General features: G+C 42.0%; 1 protein-coding gene across 4 annotated transcripts in view; it reads right to left on the bottom strand.

Moving 5' to 3' along the window:
• Positions 1-27,703, bottom strand: part of PDLIM2 (PDZ and LIM domain 2) — a 75,208-nt gene that overhangs the window by 29,383 nt on the left and 18,122 nt on the right. For all 4 annotated transcript variants that reach the window (XM_026681181.2, XM_087969643.1, XM_087969644.1 and 1 more), the window contains exons 3-6: positions 24,225-24,376; positions 7,266-7,335; positions 6,101-6,294; positions 4,104-4,158 (exon numbers count right to left, since the gene is read on the bottom strand). In XM_026681181.2, coding sequence (XP_026536966.2) covers positions 4,104-4,158; positions 6,101-6,294; positions 7,266-7,335; positions 24,225-24,376 — 471 coding nt within the window. The remainder of the gene's footprint in view (positions 1-4,103; positions 4,159-6,100; positions 6,295-7,265; positions 7,336-24,224; positions 24,377-27,703) is intronic.

Raw genomic sequence — 27,703 nt, forward strand, 5'->3', positions numbered from 1 at the left:
AAACTAAGGCGCGAGGATTCAGCACCCAAACGCCGCTTTCCAACCGACGGCCAACAAGCTCACCCGGAAGCACTTTCTCAAGCGCCGTCGAAACAAGATGGCGGCGCCCACTTCTTTGCGGCCCGGCGAAAAATGATCCACGGACCGGTACCGGTCCAGGGCCCGGTGGTTGGGGACCACTGCTAACTCATTGTCACAAAAAGACATTTTATGACTTCTCTTCACCCTTAACACAGGTGAAAGACCAAACCTGAGAACTTGCCTAAGGCCACCAAAGTGAGTTCACAACCACGTTAAGATTCAAAATGGAGCTTCAAAGCTCAGTAACACCACATCCACCGGCATTCTCATTTAAATATTGTCCCCTAAATCAGGGGGTCTCCAACCTTGGCAGCTTTAAGACTTGGAGTTCAACTCCCAGAATTCCTCAGCCAGTCTCTGAGTTGAAGTCTACAAGTCATAAAGTTGCCAAGGTTGGAGACCCCTGCCCTAAATGATGTTCTGGGCATGTTCTGGCAAAAAAAAAAAAAGAGAGAGAGAGAGAGAGAGAGAGAGAGAGACATTGTAGGATGAAAATTCTTGAGAGCTAGAGACTTGCCAAATCTAGATTGAACAATGTACAAAAGCATTAAGTCCAACCAGTTTGATGTGTCCTTCAGGGCTCAGGATTACATTGACTAAGGGTGGAGAAAAATGTTGAGTTGAATATTTTTGTTAGATTATAGTTTCACAGGGCAGGGCAATATCTTTTGCTTCTGACATCTGCTTAAAGCCTTGAGGATTTAAGCAACTGATTTATGGATTTAACTGAACTACTGATTTGAATAAACTAATGCAATAACATTGCAGCCACGAAAATTGCATGAGGGAAGCAGATTTGTCTCAGTGGATTTAAATCTGAATGCTTCATTTCAGAGTTACACAATCTTCAATTGTGTTGACCCTTTTGTCGTCCCCCCCCCCTCAGTGGAGGCTGGAACTGATCTTCATCAAACATAAGAAGGTGGGGGGGGGGGAGGGATTAAGAGTGCTTGAAAGTTTTCTCATGGGAAAATACTATAGACAGCCTAACTATCAAAGTGATCCTGATTTCCAAGAAATAAATAGATATACATTTTAAAAGCTTGATGGTGACATGAGAACGGTGTTCCAATATTTGTGTGCCACAAAGAAGAGGGTGTCAAGTCTATTTTCCAAAGCACCTGAAGGCAAAACAAGAAGCAACGGATGGAAACTAAACAAGGAGAGAAGCAGCGTAGAACTAAAGAAACATTTCCTAATGGTGGGAACCGTTAGCCAGTGGAACATCTTGGCTCCAGAGATTGTGGGCGCTCCATCACTGGTGGCTTTTAAGAAGAAACTGGAGAGCCACTTTGTCATGAGGTCTTCTGCTTGAACAGGGGGTTGGACTAGAAGACCTCCAAGGTCCCTTCCAACTCTTGTCATTCCGTTCTGTTTAACATAGGGGAGGTTAGCAATTCCCATAGGGATAACTTGATTTTCTATAGAAGTTCTCTCGTGTTTTATTCTATTGATTAGTACAGCCATGGGCATCCTGCCCGTATGTGCATCAATATGCTTCAAATCCCATCCCATCCCCACTAAAAAAAAATGAATATTGCTTCTGGCTGAATAAGGAAGAGAAGCACATTTTTTTTTTAAAAAAAAGAAGTAAGTGATTGAGAAATACATTCAAGCAAAAACAGCGGAATGCAGGGATGGGCAACCTTTGGCCAATCAAAGACAATACTTAATATTTCTGATGGCATTTAAAAAACAACTAGTGAGCAAGAAAGCAACACAAGATGAGTGGGGCCAGGATCATATATGTGGGCAGAAGAACCAATATTTTCCATTTATTTTCCAAGATGTTTGGTAGGGATGGGTAGGTTGCCTCCAATTTGGAAGTGTGCAAAGGCTATTTTAGGATGGTATAAACTATTGTATAGAGCAGAGGTCTCCAAACTTGGCCACTTTAAGACTTGTGGACTTCAACTCCCAGAATTCCTGAGCTAACATGACTGGAGGAGGAATTCTGGGAGTTGAGGTCCACAAGTCTTAAAGTGGCCAAGGTTGGAGACCCCTGGTATAGAATACGGCCATTGGATTTTTCAGAAGGCTCTGAGAATTGTAAACCCGAGGGCAAAGGACCCCGGCCTAGAAGACAACAAAACATTGTTGGTGTTCCACTTACAACTACTTGTAAATGAAAGAGTGGAGGAGGTGGAGAAGAAGTATAACCCGATACAATTCTTTGAGAGCCAAGACCTTCTCAGGTAGTCACTAATATGATTGAAAAGCTTAGCTACTTAAACTTCAAGTTCTCTAGATTCTAGTTGCACCTCTAAGCATCATGAGATGCTGTCCACCAGGGGTTCCCTCATGACGTACCTGAACAGGTAGGTCTCTTTGGCTGAGGCAATCATAGATTTACTTGCAAAATATATTTTAACAGGCCTCGGGAGGAAGGATTTTACACCCTGCCCCTTGTGTAGAAGATGCAAGCAGCATCTCCCTAAACTGGTTTGGCCTCCCAGGATCCCATTGGTTGCTTGGAGACATCAGACAGGTACAAGCAAACATCCCCAGCCAGCCAGGTGTGCTGTGGGCTGCAGAGACATGTGCAAGGGAGCAGCCAGTTCAAAGCAAGGAGATCAACAGCTGAGACATAAGCCTGAAGGGCCAACAAAGGCTACAGAAGTCCCTCGCTTAGCTGAGAGCAATGGAGATGAATGAGCCATCAGCTTAAGAGTTGATAATACAAGTTCTATAAAAGGGGAAAGAGAATAGCAGGCCGAATCATTGTTAAGTACAAATAGTTTTTTCCCCCCAACCTCTTTGATCACGTTACACAAATATTAGCTGACTATGAAAGAAGTAATGATAAAATGGGCTCAAAATTTCGATTATGAGTTAGACAATTGGCAAAAGTTATGGGAAAGAAATAGAAAATTAACACTGGCAACTTTGTATAAAGAGAACCAATATAAAATGTTTTACAGATGGCATTTTCCTCCAACTAGATTGGCCAAAAATAGTAAAAGTATATCACCACATTGTTGGAAATGTAACATAGAGATAGGGACCTATTATCATATGTGGTGGAAATGTATAAAAGCAAAAAAAAAAAAAAAAAATACTGGTGAAAAATAAAGGTTTGGATAGAAGAAAGGTTTGGTTAGCCAGAAAGTAGAGTTCAGACCAGAAACATTATTACTGGGAATTATTAATGAGAAATACAGTAAAGGAACAATACATTTAATGATACATATAATAACAGCTGTGAGATTGGTGTATGCCCAAAACTGGAAGAATGAAGATACCCTTACAGAAAGTGAAATAATAAGGAAAATATTAGTCTGTGCAGAGATGGACAGACTAATTTTAGAAATCAAAGATAAGGGTGAGACAGAGTATTATGAAGTCTGGAGTAAAATGTACCAATGGCTAAAGTCAAGGAAAAAGAAATAAAGGGTTGATGCTTTAAAGGAATGAAAGTTAAAGTTTGGTAAACCAAAGAGAATGGAATATAATGGACAAATACGAGATGATTTGAATGTATGAGCATAAAAGATGGTTGTAAATATGTATATAATTGTATATAAATGTAAATAGAAATAATATGCAGCTAGCACTATACTAATAACATAAAGGAAAAAGGAAATTAACTGTTATGTGTATCTCTATACTATAGCTTGTATGGCCAAAATGATGGCCAAGAAAGTCGCATTGTGTTCAATTGTTTTTTAATGTTTATTCAATAAAATTTATTTTAAAAAAAATATTAGCTGACTATGCTTCTATGGGTATATGGCTCCAATTATAATGGCTCCTGCTGCTAAGGCTATTAAAGAAGCAGAAAATTCAGCCAAGAATGTGGGTTTAACTGCAGTTCTTGCAAACTCTCCCTCTAACCTTTTCTTTCCATGCGCCTTCTGGTTTTTTTCCCCCACAGTCAAACGGTTTCCTATAAATCACCTGTGTCATAAATATGCTCTTTTCCAGAACAAAGTGCTCAGAGCAGCTGTACTCATATATTGTCCCAAGATTCCAAAAAGATCCCAAAAAGAGTTTGAGCTCACACTTTTTTTTTTTTTTTTTACCTGTCTGTTGCTTGACTCCTGCTGACTCTGAAGGGAAGTCTCCACTGACTGGAAGCTAAAGGAAAAAGCAAAGAAACACGGGAAACAGGTTTGCTTATTATGGATAAGAAATGGAAAGAAGTATTAGCTTAGGGTAGTGTTTCTCAACTTTGGTCATTTTAAGATGTGCGGAGTTCAAGTTCAGAGTTCCCCAGCCAGCTATGTTGACTCACGATGGCTTTATGACTGCACTAGCTTATGACAGAATTCCAGTCCCAACTGTAGTGTAAATTGAGTGTAAGTATACACATTAAGTAACAAAAGAAATCTTAACACTAAATAATGAGTTCAAGACTGAAACTTGTAACTAAGACATACTTCGATGCGAATTGTAATGGTTCTTTTTTTTTTTCTTAATCTTATATCAACTTTGGATGAAAAGATAAAAATAATTTTATGCCTGTAATTCTCAAGGGCAATTATTTTTAAAAAATAATTCTCGTTCTTCTCAGTACTTTAAGCCAGGGATCTTCAACCTTAGCAAGTTTAAGACTAGCAGACTTCAACTCCCAGAGTTCCTCAGCCAGCTTTGCTGGCTGAGGAACTCTGGGAGTTGAAGTCCGCTAGTCTTAAAGTTGCCAAGGTTGGAGACCCTTGCTTTAAGCAACACTTTAAACATAAGAGAATGTTAATAATTCTACTCATATTATGTATACTTCATTTACTATTATTTCTGGAAGCCCTCCATTAACACTGATTCCCCAATTAGACAAATATATTATTTTTAATGTATTTACATCATGCCTTTTCTTCTGAAAATTGATGAAGACTTTTTTTTAGATGCAGGGGTGGTCATCTTTCCTTCCCACTCAACCAATTCTGTAAAATAGGTTAGATATGGAAGATATGGCTGGCCCAGTCTCTCTTAGCGAGCACCACTGTCTATTTCAGAGGTCTCCAAACGAGGCAACTTTAAGGACTTCAACTCCCAGAATTCCTCAGCCAGCTATGCTTGGTTGTTGGAAGTCCACAAGTCTTCAAGTTGCCAAGTTTGAGGACCCCTGGTCTATTTGAACACGGGTCTCCTCATTTCTAGGTGTCAGCTGGTGTTCTATTCAAAATCCAAGAAAGAAATACTTAGACTCTTTTAATTAGAGAAAAGATATCTTTTACTGGAAATGAGGTGGTAGCAACAAGAGGATTCTGAATCTGAGGAAATAGGCACGTAAATCACATATACAAAGTGCTGGAAATGTTCCCACCCCCAATAGTTCAAATGGTTCTTCCAATTAAAAGCTGTGAATATCATCATGTGGACATCTTCAGGTGGTGATGAAGTTTCTGTCCGTTGACCTTGGCATGCTTTGATAAAGGTTTGCAGCTGCGCAGAGAAGAAAAAGCTAAGCAAGAAATAGAAACCTAAGCAAGAATGTACTCTCCCCCCTCCTCAGTTTATACAATACTAGTTTGTATCACCTCCAGCTCGCTTCCCATACTTGTCCCCGCTCCTTCCCCCCGTTACTTATGGCAGCCGAAAGATGCAAAGCAAAGGTGGAAAATCTTGAAGGCTGACACTAGGCCAACTTGTTCAAAACTATACTACAATTCTTCACGAATGCACCTTCAACGTAAAGAATTCATTGCAACGAAGTGTGCTGCCAGACAACATAATTGCACCCAAGTTCCTCCTGATCTAAGAAGGTGCATTTTTCATCCTACTAGCTTTGGGTGGATGATTGCCAAGGATGTTGTTCTCTACATCTTTCTTTTGACATTTGTATGAGCAGACTCAACGGACTTTTGATCCGTTTTGATTCAGTCCCTTCAGGGCAGTAACTCTATTGAATTCTACTGTATAGTGCAATATGAATGCAATATCAGAGGTTTTCAATTCAACGGTATAGAATGCGAAGGATGCGTGTTTGTGTTTATTTTCATAGTACACTGAAGGTGGCATTTAATTTCGTTGTACAAGGTGCAATAACAATAAACTAAACTAAACTAAAGGTGTTGTCTACCTGCGGCTGTTTATCACAGGCTCCCCTCTGATCTCGGTGGGCAGACTGGGTCTCACTGGGCTGTACGGGCTGCCAGGTCGGTACCCAGGAGATGAAGGACTGTAGGGGCTGGTGGGCCGTGGACTAATGGACGCCGGGCTTGAGTAGGAAGATCTCACTGAATTCTGACCATTGTCTTTAGTTCTCACCACATCCTGTTGGGAAAGGCAAACGTAATTAAAAAAGAAAAACAAGTTCAGAAGAATCGGCTGCATAAAGAAAATCAAAGAGACATCAACTACTGTGGCACAAATTAACACCAGTTGTTCTTTTATAGCATCCCAAATTGGATGACTAAGATCATTCTTCTTCCCTAACAATGAAAGGAGCCCTACCTTGACTGGCTTCTTCCCACATATTAACTTTTGAAGAAAAGTCATGGTGCCAAAAGGACCAGTGATATGATTACTAACCCAGGGCAGTATACTGGTTGTAGCTCCTCCTCCACACACAGGCAAAACAAAATTGGTGTGAGAAGCAGTGTAATTTGTGGCCCTCTTAATGAAGTTGGATTGATTCTCGTCAGCCCCATCTGCTGTGGCCTGCCAGTGGCCAGCAGAGCTGGTAGTAGACTTAGATAGTGAGGAGGTTGGGGAGGAACATGGACCTGGGGAAGGCTCTGATGAGGGCTCTGCGTCGGAGGCAGAGATGGGGCCAGGGCCGCCTGACAGTTATCAGCTGCTTTCGGAGTCGGAGATCGGTGGGGCAGAAGAATAGCTGGAGCCTGTTCCCAGCGTGCAAATGCACAGAGCTGCCAGAAGAAGGGAACAATTAAGGAACAAGGGTCAACTCAGAAACCCATCAGTGGATGGTGAATGCCCCCTCCCATAGGGTATAAATAGGAGTGAGAGGGGAGTGGTGCTTGCAGGAGACAATTCATTAGGGTGGAGATCTGTTCCTGACTCCTTGCCAAGTATTGTCTGATACAGAATGGCGTTTGGAAGATATCGGCCTGGCAACTCTCCCAGCCTGATAAAGGTCTGTAGTGGTTCAATCTCTTGAAAGACTGTTCGCTGGGACTGTGCTGGAAAATGAACGAGAGGAATTCACTTCAACCTAAATAAAAAGGGTTTTTATCAGGATGAGGAATCAGCTTCTAGCAATCTGGAATGAAAGGAGTCCTTACCTGAAATCGTATGGCCAACATCTCCGGGGAACTTTCGCCATTGGTCTGGCTGGGAGAAAACTGCTGTGACCTTTGACAAGACAAGAGGACAAAGGCAGATGGTTAAGAACAAAAGTATCTTAAGCAATCAGTTGACTGACAGGTTCACCAACCCACTTGTGAAACAAGGGACCTCCTAACCTCCCCCACACACAAAAAATATTGAAATGGATGAGTTCTGTCAATTTCTTCTTCCAGTTCAAGTGAGAAGAAGAAAAATAACATTGTGGTGACTATGGGTGAGAAGGTACCGGGTCCAAGGAGGACATTGTTAAGGGAAGGACTCAGACAACGGACCTCTCAATGGAAATGAGGTCTCCTCCAAGACCTTGGTGCTCATGAATGAAAGCAAATATACATGTCTCAGGATAATACTGCAAGATTGGATCTAGGTCGCTGCCTGGAACCAAAGTTTTACTCTTCCAAGCTAAACATCACTACAGTCAATGAAGTGCTGATTTCCCACTACTTGATCAAGTACTTAGGAGCCGAGGGCTTTGTAGCCTAAGGAAACAAGAGCCAATGGCCAGCCATCAACACGCCAATCAAACAATAGGAACGCATCACATAAATACGACTGACAGAATAGCCCAAAGCATATATTCCACTAGGGAGAAAATGGCCTTCGGTACGAATTCAAAAGCTCAGGAGAGAAAAATCTCTCGTTTCGGTGACCAACCCAACTTGACCTCTCCGAGTTTGGTTGTTTTCTTGTACACATCTCATCGCCCAACAACCGCCCAACTTTCTTTACCTAGTTTGGAAATGAAGTATCTTGCAAGAAAAACAAGCCAGCTCGGAGAGCCCCAAAGACCTCACAGTCCAAGCCAGAGCTACAAAAATAGTCTCTTCTATTAGGAAAGGAAAAGTAATCGGTGCTCGCTTTCTTGGCACAAATAAGAGGCAACTAAAGCAGGAGAAGGCACTTGGCCAACATCATTGCCAAAACCGAAAATGGCCTGGAATCTCCTCTCAGCCATTTCTCAATCCAGCTTCAGTTTCTGCAAGGGAGGAAACTGCCACATGGAAGAAGACCCCCTTAGATATTCTGTCATCTCACACCAACACCCCACCATAAATAAACAATCCTTTCTTAACCAAGACAGCTTGCCTCTCCCACAGGGTGTTCACTCTAAGGCCTTTAAATGAAGCACAGATGGCACAATTAAGGGCTTCCCAAATAGCTCTTTGCTCCCGCCAAGGATGCAACAGAGACAGCTTCTTAACCGTGGATTAAAAGAGGGTTCTGTCACTCCCAATTACCTTACATCAGAAGAGATGCTGACTCCAGACCCAGAACAAGGGGAGATTTGGGGTATCTCCCCACCCCCTCCAACTCCAGACACTAAAATTGGGAGCAGGGAGTGGGTGAGGGGACAGAGCGGTTCCTTTTATATCCTCTCAACAAGAATGCACTTTGATGTAGCTGAGAGCTGGGATTCATTAAAGAGAATTAAATTATGGAGGGGGTGAGAGAGCGAAAGAACCAAACTACAGTGAGGAGGAGAAGAGGGGAGACGGTAGAGCAGGGGTGTCCAATATTGGCCATCTTAAGACTTGTGGGCTTCAATATTGACTCCAACGGCTGAGCCGCCTCTTCTCCTAGCACAACAGGCTGGGCCGACACCTTGCAGATCGAGCTGCCACTATCTGTTTCATGCAAAGTGGGAGAAAGAAGGTAAAAATCTCACTTACAAAAGCCACGCCTTTAAGTCAAGCATCAATAGAGCCTCTACGCCACGGCTGTCAAACTCAAGGCAGATCTGGCCTGCAGGGTATTTAGATCACCCTAGAAACAGCAAAGCACCGGTCCGCAGTGACTCTGCAGGCGAAAACGGAGCTCAGGAGGGCCACCTGCGATGACCTTCCCGAGCTCCTTTTCGCTGGCAGGGGGTTGCAGGAGGCCGTCACAGCCAAAAACAGAGCTTGGGAGCCTGTTTTCACTGGCAGAGTGAAAGGCGCCCTCGGACCCAAGTGAAGTCGAGTTGGCCACGCCCCCCCAGCCCCCCCAAAGTCAAACACAACCCTGATGCGGCCCTCAATGAAATTGAGTTTGACACCCCTTCTCTGTGTACGCCAGAGCTCTCCAACCTTGGTAACTTTAAGACTCTTGGACTTCCGACTCCCAGAATTCCCCAGCCGGCCTTGCTCCATAGTCTAACACTGTTGACGGGCAACCTTAAAGGATGTAAGCAGTGGTGGTATGCTGCCGGTTTGGACCGGTTCAGCCGAACTGGTAGTTAAAGAAAAATGCCTACAATCCTCCAACAATCAGCTGAGAGGATGAGAAAAGCGCAGGATTGGCCCTTCCTTCTGGTTCCCGCACTTTTCCCTTCTTTATCCTCTCAGGTGATCGACGCTGCGGGTCTCAGCTGGTGTGGGAAAAGTGGCACGCCAGCGTTAGGCAAAGCATGCCCACCAAGCCACGCCCACCAAACCCCTGGTAAAACAATTTGAATCCCACCACTAGGTGTAAGCTAAGGCAGTGGCCCCCAACCTTTTTTGTCCCACGGACCGGTACCGGCATCACAAAATGATCCACGGACCGGTACCGGCATCAACGTGCACGACCAAGGCAAGGCAAGCCAAGGGACCGGCCAGCCAGCCGTCCCCCGCTTCTCCCCGCCACCATCAACTCCTCCTTTGTACCTTTTTTGTGCTTTTCGGGCTCTTTCTTAATCTCCTCCTAACATGAGACTCCACCGCCATCAGGACGGCTCTTCGTTCAAAGCCGCCCCCCCCTCGACGAAACTAAACTTCAGCACCCAAACGCTGCTTTCCAACCGACAACCGACAAGCTCACCCGGAGGCACTTCCTCAAGCGCCGTCAAAACAAGATGGCGGCGCCCACTTCTTTGCGGCCCGGTAAAAAATGACCCACGGACCGGTACCGGTCTGGGGCCCGGTGGTTGGGGACCACTGAGCTAAGGCTTATTAATTGGAGCATATTCTTGGAGGCAAGTAGGTTACTACAGTGACTAGGAACGGAATGGGATAGAGACCAGCAACGCAATTATAGCCTCTTCCACAATGTACTTTTATCAGTCCTGGAGAATGTTCCTTGCGGGGTGTTAGAGGATTCAGACTTTCTCCCTTTGGCATCTGGCAACTGCTAGAAATGCACAAAGTCACTCGTGCAAGTGTGAAGCTCTCGCATTCCTCTTTTCTTCTGTAATTAAATTTTGGGGAGGACTCAACCTGCCCGGAGGAAGGCGTGGAGGGCAGATTTAGGCTAAATGTTGCCAGATGGAAAGTCAGACCCTTGATAGTAGCACAACCATACAAGGATGGGCTCAGCTTTATATGGGAATAACTGACGAATCAGGAATGTTATCTCAATTATTGTTAGTCTGGCAACCTGAACAAGAGGCTAGACAACCATCTAAATATGAGCCAGCTGTGTGCAGCCAATGCTATCCAAAGTTGCATTAACAGAGGAATCAAGAACAAGTGAGGTATTAATGCCACTCTATAAAGCCTTAGTAAGACCACACCTAGAGTCCTGCATCCAGTTTTGGTCACCACACTATAAAAAAGACGTTGAGATTCTAGAAAGAGTGCAGAGAAGAGCAACCAGGATGATGAGGGGATTGCAGGCTAAAACATACAACAAATGGTTGCAGGAACTGGGCTTGGCTAGTCTAGTAAAGAAAAGGACCAGGGGAGACATGATAGCGGTCTTCCAATATTTGAGGGGCTGCCACAGAGAGGAAGAAGGGGTCAAGCTATTTTCTAAAGCGCCTGTAGGCCAGACAAGGAACTATGGATGGACACTGAACAAGGAGAGATTCAACCTGGAAATAAGGAGACATTTTCTGACCCTGAGAACAATCAACCCATGGAACAGAAGTTGCCTTTGGAAGTTGTGGGAGCGTCATCCCTGGAGACTTTCAAAAAGAGATTGGACTCCCACCTGTCAGAAATAGTGTAGGGTCTCGACTTCTGGTTTGAGCTTCTTCAGCGACAGACCGAAACCTCGTCTCTGCGAGGCTTCGATCCGTGCTTGCCGCTGAAGCGCCCCGAGCCGGCTGGTTTCGGGGCTAAGCCACCCCGTAGAGGTGGTGAAGAGGGGGGAGACTGCCAGCAGGGTTGAGGAGAGCCGCATCTCTCCTCCCCAGCTGGCCATTACTCCCTTTCCCGAAGGCGGTTGCAGCGGTGGTTAGAAATGGCCACCACAAAGAAGAACTCGACCAGAAAAGAATGTGCAGGAGGAAGATAAGAAGAGAAAGTTTTGGTTGACCGGGTCAAACAGCAAAAGCAACAAATAAGGTACCCTGGAATTTAAACTGTTAAAAAACAATAACATTGTTCCCTAAGATTTTTAAGCTGCGAAGGAGAGAGAAAAGGGAAAAGATTTGGTTTTCTCCTTTTCCTATACTGACAGCTAAGAGACTTAAGTAAGAAATTGGAAAAAAATCCACTTTGACATCAATAGGCATTTAATGCTGAAAATAAAAAGTCAAAGGGATAATAAAGATTTCTGGATAATGAAAAGCTTTTGAAAACAGGAAAGGAGAGAGGAAGAATAAAAGGGCAGGATCTGGAAGGGAGGAGACTGCCTGGAATTAAAAAAGAATTTACAGCAAAATCTCAACAAGACTTCCAAAAGATACATTCTAACTGAAATATTGCAACAAAAACCCCAGGAAGAGAAAGTGAAAAAAGAAATAAGAAGATATAACTCGGGACTATCTGGATTACTTGATGATTTCTGGATTCTTGGTTATTGTTTTGAATGACTAAAATCAATCGGGTGGTTGTTTAAAACTTTTTAAAATGGCTCCACTTTTAGAAGAACTGAAAATGGAACTTAAAAAGTACAAAGAAGATGCACAAGAAGGGAGAGGTTCTTTTGGCTTCGTATTTCAGTTTTTAGAAATGGAGATTTTGAATTATGAGAAACAACAAGAAATGCCTGCAGAACAAGAAGATTGCAACAAAGAAGAAGCCATCTTTAATGAACAAGTAATCTTAGATGGGGGGGAAAAGGAAAGGGGGGAAAGAGAATGGAAAGTTTAAGATTGGGAAAAACAACTCCAAAAAAAAAAACCCAGAGTGAAAAATAAGTATAAAATCAGAAAGCAACAGAAGAGGGGAATGCAGGAGAGAATTAGAACTAGAGAAACAAGGGGGTAAAAAAGGGAGGGAGAAGATGAGAGGGAAGAAAGAAAGGAAAAGAAGTTATAAAGGACAGAAGCAAAATATAAACAGGGCCTATTTAGAGATAATGGGTGAAAACTTAATGGAAAAAGGGATTCTGCAAAGGTACATAAGATAGTATGGTTATATTAGAAACAGAAATAATTTTAGAAAATATGAAACAATGTATGATTAAAATGTCTGATAAAATAGCTATCGTAATTCAGTGGAATGCTTGTCAATAAAGAAATGTAACAAAAGATATATTTAATGATTTATAAAACATATGTGAAGAGAAATAAGGGAAAAAATAATTATGGAGATTATATGTGTTTTTAAGGAAGTATGATATTTAATTGAAAAGAAGTGTTAAAGATGTTAAGATTTTAATGATTATTATAGAACTGAACTGGAATGGAATGGAATGAGGGTTTATAATTACATATATTTACTATCTTTCTTTCTTTTTTAAAGAATATAGTGTGTATTATAAGAATGTGCCAAGCAGAATTCGATTGGAAGTTATGTATTATGTATTATATTGAAGGTCATAAACTTAAGATATATATTGAAGTTTAAATAAGAGTTGAATGGATGTAATTAAAAGATATAAAGGTGTCATACTCTAATTAGTAACTACAGGAGAAAATTTGTTTAATGAGAAAAGATAATATGAAATTGAAACATAACAGAAGAAAGTATAAATATAATGATTTGAATTGAGATGAGATAATCAAAATAAAATTGAGAAAATTAAAAGAGGGGAAAAACTATATAGAAAATGTAAAATAGTATAAGATATGGAATAGAATACAAAAAGGAGCATGAAATTGAGTTTTGTGTCTGTATAAAGAAGTTCAACCCGGGACCATGCTATTTTCAAAAAAGATGTTTTACTTGTATTTTGTGTGTGAAAACCCAAATAAAACTTTATTAAAAAAAGAAAAAGAAATAGTGTAGGGTCTCCTGCTTGGGTGGGGGGTTGGACTAGATGACCTACAAGCTTCCCTCCAACTCTGATAATCTAATCTTAATCTAATCTATGGGAGGATTTAACTGGCTGGTTGGATTTGGAATTCCAACTTCTTTGAAACAAATAATTCCAAGATCTCCACTTTAAAAGGAGATATAATAAAGGGGGAAATGCTCAGGTTGAACAAGGAAAAGAAACGCACACAAAAGAATGTTTGTTTTTTCTAAGCTTTGCATGTTTATAAAAAGCTACAATGAAAGATATCTCCGAAGGCATTAGACGCATGCAATCCTAGAAGAAAAATGAAGTCTCTTCTGGCATCTTCAAAACCAACATGTCAGGTGCCAGAAAACTCTTGTTTTTGCAGCAAGAGATAATATCACTACCATTTTGAAAAGTGTTGTGTCATTTGTTGATAGAACTGGCATTACATCCCATTATCATAGTCTGATCAGTTCATATACACCAACACAATCAGTTCAAACATGCTTAAGCTTCCTAAAAAAGAGAGTTTGGATTAAAAGGCAGAACATAAACAATTTAAGTGGAATGCACAAAGCCAGGTGGTTAACCTCCAAAAGCTTGTTTAGAAAAGGCACATCTGAACGAGTCTTCTTCAAAAGATGACAAAAGAAAGGGACCTCTGGATCTTGGGAGAAAGCACATTGGTTCCAAAGAATCAGGGCAGCAAGAGTCAAGAAGTGGCGCACTCTGAAATTTCAGCCTTTCCAAATCTGAAACCCTCCAGGTGAACTACGATTACAACTCATGGAATCCCAACATTTGGCAGGGAATGATGCGAATTGCCATCAGAAGAGATGCCAGCTAATGGAAGGCTGCACTGGTCTGTATCGACCCTCAAATGCTTGTCCAGATAGCTTGTAATGGTGAGAGCCACGGTGGCGCAGTGGTGAGACGTCAGTACTGCAAACTACTTCTGCTGACTGCCAGCTGACTGCAATTTAGCAGTTCGATTCTCAACAGGCTCAAGGTTGATTCGGCCTTCCATCCTTCTGAGGTCGGTAAAATGAGGACCCAGTTTGTTTGGGGCAAGAAGCTGACTCTGTAAACCGCTTAGAGAGGGCTGGAAAGCACTGTGAATCGGTGTATAAGTAAAGCAATGTATAAATGCTACTGCTAGCTTCCTTCCTTCCTTCCTTCCTTCCCTTCCTTCCTTGGCCAAGTGGTTAGAATGCAGTATTGCAGACTGACTCTGCCCACTGCCAACAGTTCGATCCTGATTGGCTCAAGGTTGACTCAGCCTTCCATCCTTGCAAAGTTGGTAAAATGAGGACCCAAATTGTTGAGGGACAATAGGCTGACTCTGCAAACTGCTTAGAGAGGGCTGTAAAGGACTGTGAAGCTGTATATGAAGTCTAAATGCCATTGCTATGCTATTGGCAAGGCAAATAGTTGCATTGTCTTTGGAAGACAGGGGTTATTTTCAAGATCTGAACACAAGTTCCTGTAAAATGGGTTTTAGTCATTGAGATGATCAAAGCAGAAGCAAATTAACAGGGAGAAAACAGCTTTAAAAAGGCTACATTAAGGCTAGGGACGTATCTGAAAACCAGTAAAATAAAAACAAACATTCAATAGTTATACATGAAGAGAAATGTTTGCATGGTCAGAAAATAAATTATTTTTTTAATCTGTCTTATACTATATTGCACAAGATATTCATTTCCAGGTTACAAAACATACAGCCCTGCAAGAGAGAACTAAGTGAAACCAAAGAATTTGAAACCACCAATCCACTTCCTGATTCCCTTTAACCCTATTTCTTCCTCTGCCCGGAACAGACATGAGACATATACAGAAATGCATCATTTTAGTCTGTGACTGGACGTCACCAGAGTGAAAAATAAAAACATGCTACATCTTAGAAGCTCATTGTCTTTATTACTGTCAGTTTTAGATGGTGGGGGAAGTCTTTACACTTAAATCCTGAATTTGTCTTGTTTTCTATATTGAGTTCTCCATCTCCATGAGCACCACCCATCCTACCAAACCAAAGTCCTCTAGGCAACCTAAAAGTTTATTGCTAAGTGCAAATTTAAATTTTTTTATCTTGCATTTCAACGTGGCATTCCATAAGAAGCTAGACATAAATACCAGGAGTCAAAAGAAGAATACAGCAAAACATGTCAAAAGCAGAAGGGAAGTTATTAATGAAATACCAATGTACATTTTAAAAAATGTGCAGTCCATCCTGTTAGGAGAAAAGATCTAGCCATGGCCAAGAATTTGATTACATAACTTCCTTTTTTACCCACAATGCAGACAGGACTACTCTAAATGGCAGTTGTTTACTTAATCTATCCCTCACCATATGACACATTATATTGTTTGCTACTGGTTTTACAATCCTGTTATGGCCTATGGCCAAGATGGAAATCAACGTCACCAAGACCAAATCCCCATACACCCATTTTAGACCCAGCTATAACTAAGATAATATTATTGAGTTTTGTCTATGGGTAAGATAAATAGATAGGTAGGTAGGTAGGTAGGTAGGTAAGATAAAATAGATAAGATAGATTAGATAGATATGATATAGTTATGATAAAGATCAATCCTATCTGCTCTATGTATTTACCATGTATTTTGTCTCGTATCTATCAATCTATCATCTAGCAATCTAACTATCTATTTCTCCATCATCTATTTATCATCTATCACCTATCAATTAAACTATCTATCATCTGTCTATCATCTATCAATCACCTATCAATCTATCTCATCTATGTATCTATCATCTATCTATCATCTATCAATCTATCATCTATCAATCAATCTTTTTCTTTTTTTCCTTCCTTCCTTCCTTCCTTCCTTCCTTCCTTCCTTCCTTCCTTCCTTCCTTCCTTCCTTCCTTCCTTCCTTCCTTCCTTTACTCTAGGACTGGGGAACAAGATCAAATAAAGTAGCAGAAAACACTACATGATTTTCATATTAAAATTAAGGTCTGGTGTCTATGGGGATTCTCAATCATCCAGGTTATGGATGTCCCAAAAGGCAACTGGACTACCTTGGGTTTTTTTCCTTGAAAATGTTTTGCTTCTCATCCAAATAGCTTCTTCAGTTCTGAAAGTCCTTCAGCTCTAAGGGCTAGTGGTGACTTCTTAGTATAAGGCAGAACCTAGGACTGTGTTTTTTTTAAAAACAACATCTCAGCTGAGGTCTATTACGTGAAGACTCCTAAAAACCAGTCAAGAATAAGATTGGTCTCCTCTGGCATCTTCAAAACCAACATGTCAGGTGCCAGAAAACTCTTGTTTTTGCAGCAAGAGATAATATAACTACCATTTTGAAAAGTGTTGTGTCATTTGTTGATAGAACTGGCATTACATCACATTATAATAGTCTGATTAGTTCATATACACCAACGCAATCAGTTCAAACATGCTTAAGCTTCCTAAAAAAGAGAAGCAGAAAGAAAAAAGTCTTCATCAAAACACGATTTGCTTTTGAACCTCCTTTCTAATTTCAGTTGTCCATTGTGAGAATATTTGTGCACTTTGCATATGTGTGTGAAGAGTTGCCTTTTTCCACAAAAGGATGGGATGGCATTCCTAAAGCTTGACTTATTTCAATGTATGCACACTTGAAATAGTGTTGAGGGTGGGCTTTGAGTTATAAAAAGCAAGGAACCCATTTTTCTCCCCTTCCTCAACCTCCCTCCTCCCCCTAGTTAACCAGGAATAACTCATTGTTGGCTTATGCAACTTCTTTCACTTCTCTTAAAGATGTGTGAGAACCTCTTTCACCCAGGACAGGGTGTTTTCTTCTGGGAAGCTGTTGGGCAAAGTCTTCTCTGGTTTTGGAGCCACAGGCCAAATCAACACCCAAACCTCAGCTCGCCAATGCTCTAGTTGCTGACACCAAACGTCCTTGTACAAAGTCTCAGTGGGCAGCAATTGATATTTGTTTTGGAGAAAGGACTTGAAAAGAGCTAAGATGTCCTCTCTTTCCAATAGGGCCTTTTTAGGAGAAGGGAGGAAAACTTCTGATCAACAAAGCACGAGATGTGTCATCGGCTACGACTGCCGTCGGAGTTTTCCTGGGTCCTCTTGCATAAGCTGCAGTACATTGGTGATCCCATATGAGTCTAAACAACCATTTGTCTGAAATGGTATATAGGGCAGGGGGTGTCAAACTTGATTTCATTTTTTAAAATTTTTTAAAAGAAAACTTTATTAGAGATTAAAAAAGAAAAACACTATGTACAATACATTGAATACAATTTTACGTTGCAGACAAAATCTATATATACAAATACATAATAAACAAACATATAAAACACATGCTTGTAATCAACTAAGACGGTGTGCTTTTTTCTTGGTAATAATTTTGCTACTATTCATTTCTTATTTGGTAAACATTCTTAATTTAACTACTCCATTCATCAAAAACATATCTTTTAATATCCTGGTTTTTTTCTCTTTAATCCACTTATCCCATTTATCCCAAGCTGTAATATATCTTGAATCTTCCTTATTCCTAAGTTTTTGTGTGAGTAGGTCCATTTCAGTGGTCAGGTATTTTCTGAGTAATCAAATTATTTGTTGGCATTTGTTCGCCCTTCCAAGATTGTGCCAACGCAATCCTTGCCGCTGAGATTATATGGAGAATTAAATATTTCATTTCATTTGCATAGTCCCCTTTTAACATTCCCAACAAAAACATTTCAGGTTTGAATTCTAATTGAATACTTGTAATTTCTTTTATCCACAGTCTAAAAAAAACAAAAAACAAACTCAATTTCATTGAGGGGCGCATCAGGGTTGTGTTTGACCTCGGGGGTGGGTGGCGGGAGTGGTCGGGGGGGCGTGGCCATCTCAATGTCACTTGTGTGGTGGCCCAAGCGCTCTGCCAGCGGAAATAGGCTCCCAAGCTCCGTTTCCGGCTGCAATGGCCTCCTGCAACTCTGTGCCAGCGAAAACAGAGCTGGCTGAGGCACCGCAGGCTGGTCCTTCACTGTTTCCAGGGCAGCCCTGCAGGCCAGATCTAAGCATCCCATAGGCCGGATCTGGCCCGTAGGCCTTGAGTTTGACACCCCTGGTCGGACTACAAGACCTCCGAGGTCCCTCCGAATTCTATTATTTGATGTTGTATTTTCCGAATGTAATTAGAAGGCTGCCCTTTGGTGAAGTAGCGCATCGGGCATTGGATAGGAGAAAAGACTGGCACAATCACGTAAAGCAGGGTTATACTGTCTTCAGCGAAAGGCAAGACCTGGGTTTTTCTGGTTTGAGCAAAATGGACTATGCCCTTACGAGCCAGTCACAATCCAGGGTGTGGCATTTATTGGGATGATTCAGAAATTCTCTTTCCACGCACCCTCAACCAGATGATGGGAGAGCTTGGTCAGATGCCTCAGATGACCTAGGTAACACCAGGGAAAGGAAGCCCTAGTGAAATCCCTAGCTCAGATTTCTCTTCTGCTGGAATTCTTAGAGCTGAGGTGTCCTTGTTTTGCACCTGCTGTGGGAGCCTTGGCAAGATCTTGTTGCGCTCTTTCCTTGCATGCTCTGGCTTGCATGTTTGGTATGCAACGGTATCCGTGTGTGCACCGGAGTGTTATGTGTATGTTTGTGTGTGGGGTGTGTGTGTGTGTGGAGAATCTAGGTGTGTTATGGCCATCTGTCCGTAGCTGCCTCGCCAACCAAGGTCCTGCCATTTTTGTCCGCTGCTGTGCTTTCTCTTCGTGCCATCTTCTGCGGTGTGGTAGATGCAAGATGACCTCGGGAAGCTCTGATGGCATCTTGGCACCAGCCCCCAAACTGACAGACTGAACTTGAGCAGTTCAGCAAGCAACATTCCTCTCATTCCAGGGCTTTTCAGCTCATGCTCTTCTCCCCACCTTTGAACATGCCGATTGTCTCCTGCGCCCAACCCACGCTTGTCCTGGGGCACCTGAAGCTTTGTGAGTTGGCTCAATGTTTTCAGTTGGTTGACTTCTTCAGCTGTTTGTGAGGCTGATTTTTCCGGTTTAGACATCTCCATACCAGAAATCACGGTTGGAATTTATTGTGCACAATTTTAGTGCTTCATTCTAGTTAGCGAGCATACTTCCTTCCTCCTATTAATCCCTGAGGATTTTCCTACTTAATTGTTAGACAATTTTAGCAAAAAATGCCTTTGGTTCCCATCAGGATAGCCTTCCTCAACCTGAGAGATTTCAAGCAGCTCATACATATGGAGGGTGAAAAAGCTGCATTAACACATTTCTTGTGTGTCACTCTTGAACTAGGTAGCATACGTCATGTCGTAGTTTGGTATAAGATGAGAGTACCATCAGGTTCTTTTAAAAGCTATATATAAGACTCCTAAAAACCAGTCAAGGATAATAATTAGAGATTATATATATATACACACACACCCAAGATAAAGTTTAAGCTGGAGAACAGCAATCTTGGTCTCTAACTATTATCCTTGACTGGTTTTTAGGATGTAATAGACCTCAGCTGAGATATTGTTGTTGTTGTTGTTTTTTTTAAAAAAAACAGTCCTAGGTTTATATTTTTATTCTCTTAGTAAAAGTCATCCAATATGAACAATGAAGAGAGCTCAGCATTATTCTGGATAAAGTCTACCCCATACTGAAAAAAATAACAGTATAATACACAATACAGAGTGGCACACAACCATTTCAGTGATCAGATGTGGCTTCCTTGGGCACAACATGTGTGAACAAACGTTTGCACACAAAAGACCCTAAACAAGGAAATGAAGTTGTTTCATCAAACTTGTAAGGATCTTTTCCCATCCAAGCAACAGTTCCCGAGTCCTCAACCCTCCCACAACAACAAGAATAAACAAAAGCCACAAGCATTGGAAGCAGCTGGGTGGAAAAACTGCCAAAATTGCTTCTCTTCCCAGTTAACCCACCCTGGTTCAGCTGCTTGCTGCTTTCCAAACCACCAACAGGCTCTCATTGCCAAAAAAGCAGCTTGTGAACACTCTGGAAGAAAAAAAAACACAACAGCCTGACGAACAACAATACAAAAAAGTTGCTAAGACCCAAGAAAGAGTGCAAAGAAGAGTAACAAAGATCATAAGGGCTCTGGAGGATAAGATGTAGGATGAATAGTTGAGGGAGCTAGGCTTGAGGTGTATCTAGCTAGCCCAAGGGTCTTCAAACTTGGCAAGTTTAAGACTTGTGGACTTCAACTCCCAGAATTCCTGAGCTAACATGACTGGAGGAGGAATTCTCGGAGTTGAAGTCCACAAGTCTTAAAGCTGTCAAGTTTGAAGGCCCCTGAGCTAGCCTATTGAAGGGAAGAATTATGGGGGACATCATGGCAGTCTTCCAGTACTTGAGGGGCTATCACAGAGAAGAGGGTCATCGGCCAGAAGACAGAACAAGAAGCAATGGTTGGAACCTAATCAAGGAGAGATCCAACCTAGAACTAAGAAGGAATTTCCTGAAAGTGAGAACAATCTTGAAATGTTGTCTGCTACGACGTCCTACCTGTCAACAACTACTTCAGGTTCAACCGCAATACCACACAGGCAAACAATAAGATACAAACTCCAAAGTAAACTGCTCCAAACTTGATTGCAGAAAGTACAACTTCAGCAACAGAGTGGTCAACGCCTGGAACTCACTACCTGACTCTGTTGTTACAGCCTCAAACCCCCCAGCCTTTAACCTTAAACTATCCACTACTGACCTCAACACATTCCGAAGAGGTCTGTAAGGGGGCGTGCATAAGCGCACCAGCGTGCCTACCGTCCCTGTCCTACTGTTCCCATTTATCCATTTATTTGTACTAATTTATTATATATATACTTATACCTGTTTATACTTACATGTTTATATATTATGTTCATACTTATATTTGTTTTCTCATACATGCTTGACAAACAAATCAAATACATACATACATACATAAAGAATCAGTGGAATGTTTCAGAAGTTGCGGTTGCTCGGTTTTTAAGAAGGGTGTCAACTTAGGCTCTGACTAATGAATCCAAGCAAATGTATTATGTACTCAATGAAGAAGACCTTTGTGAAGTATCCTAGTCTCAGAGTTCTGATTTGCTTTGGTTCATTAGTCGGAGCCTTGACAAAGAGATTGGACAGCCATTGAGACTCTACTTGAGCTGGATTAAAAGACCTCCAAAGTTTCTTTCAACCTGTTGCTCTATGTTCTAACTTCCACCACCCTCAGGCCCTACAAGCCCAAAGACCTTCTGTCTCTCTCCGGATCTAAATGCGCTAATTTACCATGCTATGCTGCCTATTCTCTTAGCATGGACTGAATTTGTTGTTCTGAACTTTTGATTCTTTCCGTCCTAGCACACAGACAGCAGTCCATAACCAGTAACCTCCGAGAGAAGGGAGGTCTTAAGTGCTCTTTGCTTATAAGCATGCAACTATCTCCTGATTAATGCCAAGTAGCAAAACAAAAGGCATTAAGTTTTAATATCAATATTAGGCAAGGATAAAAACACTGATGCATTTTAAGATGCCAAAAAATATATATATATATATATATGCAAAAGATTACATGCTTGGCTGTCACCTTAGAGCAGGGGTCCCCAAACTTGGCAACTTTAAGACTTGTGGACTTCAATTCCCAGAATTCTCCAGCCAGCAAAGCTTGCCAACTTGCCAAGTTTGGAGGCCTCTGCCTTAGAGCAGGGATCTCCAACCTTAGCAACTTTAAGACTAGCGGACTTCAACTCTCAGAGTTCCTCAGCCAGCTTTGCTGGCTGAGGAACTCTGGGAGTTGAAGTCCGCTAGTCTTAAAGTTGCCAAGGTTGGAGACCCCTGCCTTAGAGAATCTCAGAATGTCCTGAACCAGCAACAGGATTGCCAATGACTCTTTCTCAATTTGAAAAGAAAATTTCTAAGGCTACAGACACTTCCTGTTAAGGAAACTGTGTATTCACATACACACTGTTAAATAATCACACATTTTGCTTCGGTTTATTGCCATCTTTCCATAAGCCCGGCCTAGTCAGTGTATGAAGACCTAAAAAGGGTTTCTCCAGCCTCTGTCCAACCCTTTCACCACCGAGAGTCCTTCCAATCATAAGAAAAAATTGTGTTGGCTTTAGAAGGGACTTCTGCCACTTACACAACTCGACTTGAAATACAAGTGTCAACCCTGAAGCTGGCCTGGCTGCAGCCATCTTGGAGCTTCAGTACTGTCACACTAGAGCGGATGGATAGGGAAGGGGGGAATCAGAGATAGCTGGGGCTGTGGAGTCAAAACAAAATATTTTCTCTTGGGAACCAAGGACATTCTCACACCTGGCCAGAGGAAGGAGGAATGATGTCATCAGACCAACGGACGCTGCCTTGATTGGGCCATGTGACTGACTGTTTGGGATTGGGAGGAAAACTTTTCACTTTTAATTAGGTGAAAACCAAGGGGACTCTTCAGAGTCGGTTTTCACCAGATATGTGTCAATATGATATTTCATATTGCTATTCTTTGAGGAATCTACCTGGCTCAAAGTTTTTGCTTGCAATAGATCTATTGGAAGCCTGACAACAAGAGAGTTTGCCTCAAGCATCCAAAAACTTCAGCTTTACACTCCTACATTGCCCAAAACAAAGCTCTTTTCCCTTATGTCTACCTGCATCAGAAGGACATGCAGGCCTCCTGTCATACCCCCGTCAGAATCTGACTTGGAGGGGGAAGCGGAACAGCTGACAGGGAGTGGGAGTATGGCTCTGTTAGCTGGGGAAGAAACTGGGGAAGGGCAAAGGCCGGCTGGGCAGAGCAGGAAAGAGGTAGAACAAGGGAGAGGGAATTTTGGAGGAAGATCCAGGCCCACCCCCTCTTCATCCTGGGACATGCAGGGAGGAACGGAAAAGAGAGCAATGTGAGCTTACGGGGGAGGAAAGGGCCCTGATTCCCTTCATTAGCTGCAGCAGGGAACACAGTGTTTAAAAAGGGAAGGTGCACACAGCAAACTGTTGGGAGCAAATTGTGAGTTATCTGGTATTGTCAAGGCTTATCTGGGTTCCAGGCGTCTTCCCAAGTGTGTGTGTTTTGCTGGGCTTTCAAGTCTGCAATTTCTTCTCCTGCCCTGTCAAGTTAATTACTGCAGCACGTTTTTTTGTGGATTTTAAATTACAGTTTGTATGTACTTTATTTTCGGACTGAATTTCCTCCACTTAAAGACTGTTCTTGGGAGAGTTTTTTTTCTCCAGCTGACGGTAACCTGGACATTGGGGGCAAAGTTGGAGGTACTAAAGGGACTCTTCTTGTTTATGTGACTGTATGGCCTTTGTGCCACTCCCCTTGGGTCATCACATCTCCTGACCATTAGAGAGATGACTTTCCACCATGTCCCACCTTCTAAGTAAAAATAACGGCACAGAGACACCCTTGAGTTGAGTTGCTCCTGGCGACGATATGGACAAATTCATTGAGATGTCTCAGCCAACCATACCAAAATGATTGATTGGGGCTGGCTTTCCTCCAGGATGTTCTCTCATCTTTAATTTCCCAATCTAGCCTCCACCTTTGAGATTCCTTGGTGTCTCTCATCCAAGAACGAATCAAGCCTGATAGCTCCGTTTCCAAGCCCAGAAAACTTCAATAAGGTTCTAAAGCCTGCCGAGGCCTGCCTTCCATTCCCTGGATTTCAAACCACAACAATGGGAAACGCCAGGGGGATTAGCGGCCCAAGTTTGTTTCCCATTGGAAATGGCTAACCCATCACACTATATTGCACAAATGATACCTTCTAAGGTTGAGTTGCTCCTCAAGTCACCTGTGGGAAACAGTTACCAGAGTACCTAGCTAGGTAGGTGATTTAGTCTTCACTTCTGATAAACTCACCTGTCCACCTGCAATTGCAGCTGCCCAGGGCTTTGCTTTATCTTGTTCTGTGCCTCCACATTCAGCATCTCAGAAGTACTTTCCCCATTGATGGAAATGATGACATCTCCAGGTCGAAGGTCACCCAGGGCTGCTTTGCCATGCTCTATCACCTGTGTCGAGCAGAAAGCAAAGAATTCCACAATTGAAATGGGTTTGTTGGAAACAACATTCCTATTTTCATAACCATGCCAAGCAGTGGTGAGATTCAAATAATTTAACAACTGGTTCTCTGCCCTAAGGATTACTTCCAACAACCAGTTCACCAAACTGCTCAGAAAGTTAACAACCGGTCCTCCCGAACTGGTGGAAACTGGCTGAATCCCACCACTGATACCAAGGCAGAATTTTAGAATGTTAAGGACAATCATATTTTCAAATAGCCCTGTGTTGCTCAACGTTAGCAACTTTACAACATGTGGACTTCAACTCCTAGAATTCCCCAGCCAGCTTGCTTGCTGGCTGGGGAATTCTGGGAGTTGAAGTCTACCCATCTTAAAGCCATTAAAGTTGATGAACATTATTATAACCAAGGGAAACAGAAAATTCACTTTTTTTTTTTTAAACTAAACATGTCCTTCTCCAGCATCCAAAACAGGGATATTCCTCCTCCAGGATCCAGACAAGGATCTGTACTAAGTATTTCTCAGGATTAATTAGTGATATGGGCTAAATTAACTCCTTCAAGAATCTGTCAATGAGGATTCAATCATCCAAGCTCAATCATCCAAGACTCACTCATCCAATCTCTGGTTAACAAAGATTGGTCCGGTTGCCATGAATTAACCTTTACACTCCCTTCAAGAATCCTTCCACTTGAACATATTAATGGCTTTGCAACACTATGTTTAATAATAAATGCTAATTATTTCTGGCGGACTCCCTCAGTCCATTTAAATTTGCAAAGCGTAAAACAAGAGCTCTTTTTGGAGGACTACTCATTTCTCCTGGCAACATGTATTGTTTTTTTTCCATGCAAGTTTTTCTTCTCTACATTCCGCAGTAACGGTAAGCAGAAACTAGCCGGCCATGCATTCATATCTGGAAAGGAGAATGTAGTGCCCATATGTGCATGGCCTCTGGCTTGAAATTCTATGAGCTTTAGCACATCAAGAGGAGACTAGGGTGGGCTTCGCACAAAGCTGCCCTGTTCCTTAATATAGAGTCTGAGATCAGCCTTCCAGACAGAAAGGGGAAAAATTTAATTGTCAGGTCGAATAGCCTGGGGGTGAATCAGATCTAACTCACTTGAACCTCCTCTCTGACTGATCTCCACACACAAAGAGCATTTCGGAAACAACAGTGAGCAGAAAATAAAAAAGTGTCTTTTTTTTTTAAAGCATGGTCTCTTCCCTCTTTGCAGGTTTTTCTAGACAAATAATTGTGTAAGCAGAAGCAGACTGAAACTTTTATGCAAAGCAGTTGGTTAACCAACCAATTTAGAAAGTTTTTTTTTTATACTGCCTTTGTTTTAATTTACAAACTCAAGGAAGGAGCAGAAAGAAGTACCTTGAGGAATGAGAGAGAATCACAACCAAGAAAATAGTCAGATAAAGGAAACCTGAGTTTGGGCCAGACCTGCAATCCAAGAAAGCTTCTCAGATAAAAACCCTCCCTAGTTCTCACAAAGACAAAGGGGAGGCACATTCAGACATACAGGATTCCAATACTTTTCCTTATAATAAAAGTAATACTAGCAGGAAGGATCTGGTCTTCTTTGAACAGCTGACAAATCAAAGCAACAGTGAGAGGGAATCCTGGACAGACGTTGACCTGGATCCCAACTTCACTTCAACATCTTCTGCCATTAGTTTCTGGCATTGTGTTTTTTTCCCTGAACTCCCTATATATTTATACTAGCTCGACACCCGTGCTTAGCTACGAAACTGTGTGGTCGGGCTTAATTTTTCGGGAGGAAATTAAGGGGAAAAAATTGTGCCTCTGCCTACCAGCATCCATCGGTGTTCATCTGGCTAGCATCCTGTCAGTGTGTGAGAGGGTTGAGGGCTGTTTGGAAACTGAAAGAATTTTGCTGTGTGAGGAAGGAGACAGCAAGGAGCCAGGGCGTGGCTTAGCTCAACTGTTCTGTACTAAAGCTGCTTGGTGCTCTGAAACTGAAACGCCTCTGCTTGTGTTTTGCATTTGGAAGAGATTTCTTTTCAGGTGGGGAGGGGGCATAGAACTCCTTAGCATCAGAGCGTGTTAATAATAATAATATAGGAAATACTAATGCTCTGATGGTCATTCCAAAAAATCCTTTCTTAGTGAGCATCTAGAACCCAAGAGGAACATACATGCTAAATTTCAAGTTTGTAGGCTTTATGGTTCTGGAGATTTTGTGATGATGAGTGACTGGTATTTCACATAGATAGATAGATAGATAGATAGATGGATGGATGGATGGATGGATGGATGGATGGATGGATGGATGGATGGATGGATGGATGGATGGATGGATGGATGGATGGATGGATAGATAGATAGATAGATAGATAGATAGATAGATAGATAGATAGATAGATAGATAGATATAGATGATATATAGATATAGATTTAAACAGGAATGCTATACATGAGTCTCTATTTCCCCTATGCTCTACCCAGCAAGTTTACAAGACGTGAGTAGAACTAGTAGTATTGCCAGAGATAAGGGGGTTTAGAACTCCAAGAAAGATATTTGAGAGTGCAGTATTTCCTACGATGTGTCTTTCTTCTTTCCTGGGAAAGCATAGGAATGGGAAGGAAGGAAGGGAGAGCCAGCCAATTAATGGGGGAAGAGTTTTGCAAAGAATAAAAAGGTACATGATGTTAAATTTGAGGGTACCTTCATGTACGCACCCAGTTACTTCTTCAGTATTAGTAGAACCAACTAAGGCAGCACATCTACGCTATAGTCCTTTCTCAGTCTTGCTTTAGGGTTGATCAAGGAAGCTTCAAACAAGACTGAGAAAGAAATTTCAGAAACTCCTCTTGCGTGCATATCCACACTTGGAGACTATTCCAGAAGGGGACTTCTCATTTAAAGGCTGTTGAGCAGGATCTGTTCTCTCCGTTAGACTGAAAGGTCACCCTTGGCTCAATGCCCAGCTGAAGAGACCTCTCTGACAAGACTTTGGCCCAACCAAATCTGGAATCCCTGGAGACACAAGAAATGTGCAGCATTCCAGGATGTCCTGCACAAATCCCACAAACATTCAGGGCAGGGACTGCCAAGCTATAGTCAAGCTCTTCTTGTTCACCTCTCGGTAGGAAATTCCATTCGGAGCTGCTAGCAAAAGAATGTTGTTGGTTGGAGAAAATATGACAGCTCTGTCTTGGGTGAAGGCTCGCTACAGCTTCCAACTGCAATTTCAACCCAAATCTAGGTCTGGGGGTAAGGACACCACAATGTTTGCACTCACCAATTCTATACTCTTATTTTTTTGCTTTAACAACATACA

This window comes from Notechis scutatus, chromosome 7 (assembly GCF_049901735.1).
Source record: "Notechis scutatus isolate UNSWTSFEM ecotype Mainland chromosome 7, rNotScu1.2, whole genome shotgun sequence".
Taxonomy (NCBI): domain Eukaryota; kingdom Metazoa; phylum Chordata; class Lepidosauria; order Squamata; family Elapidae; genus Notechis; species Notechis scutatus.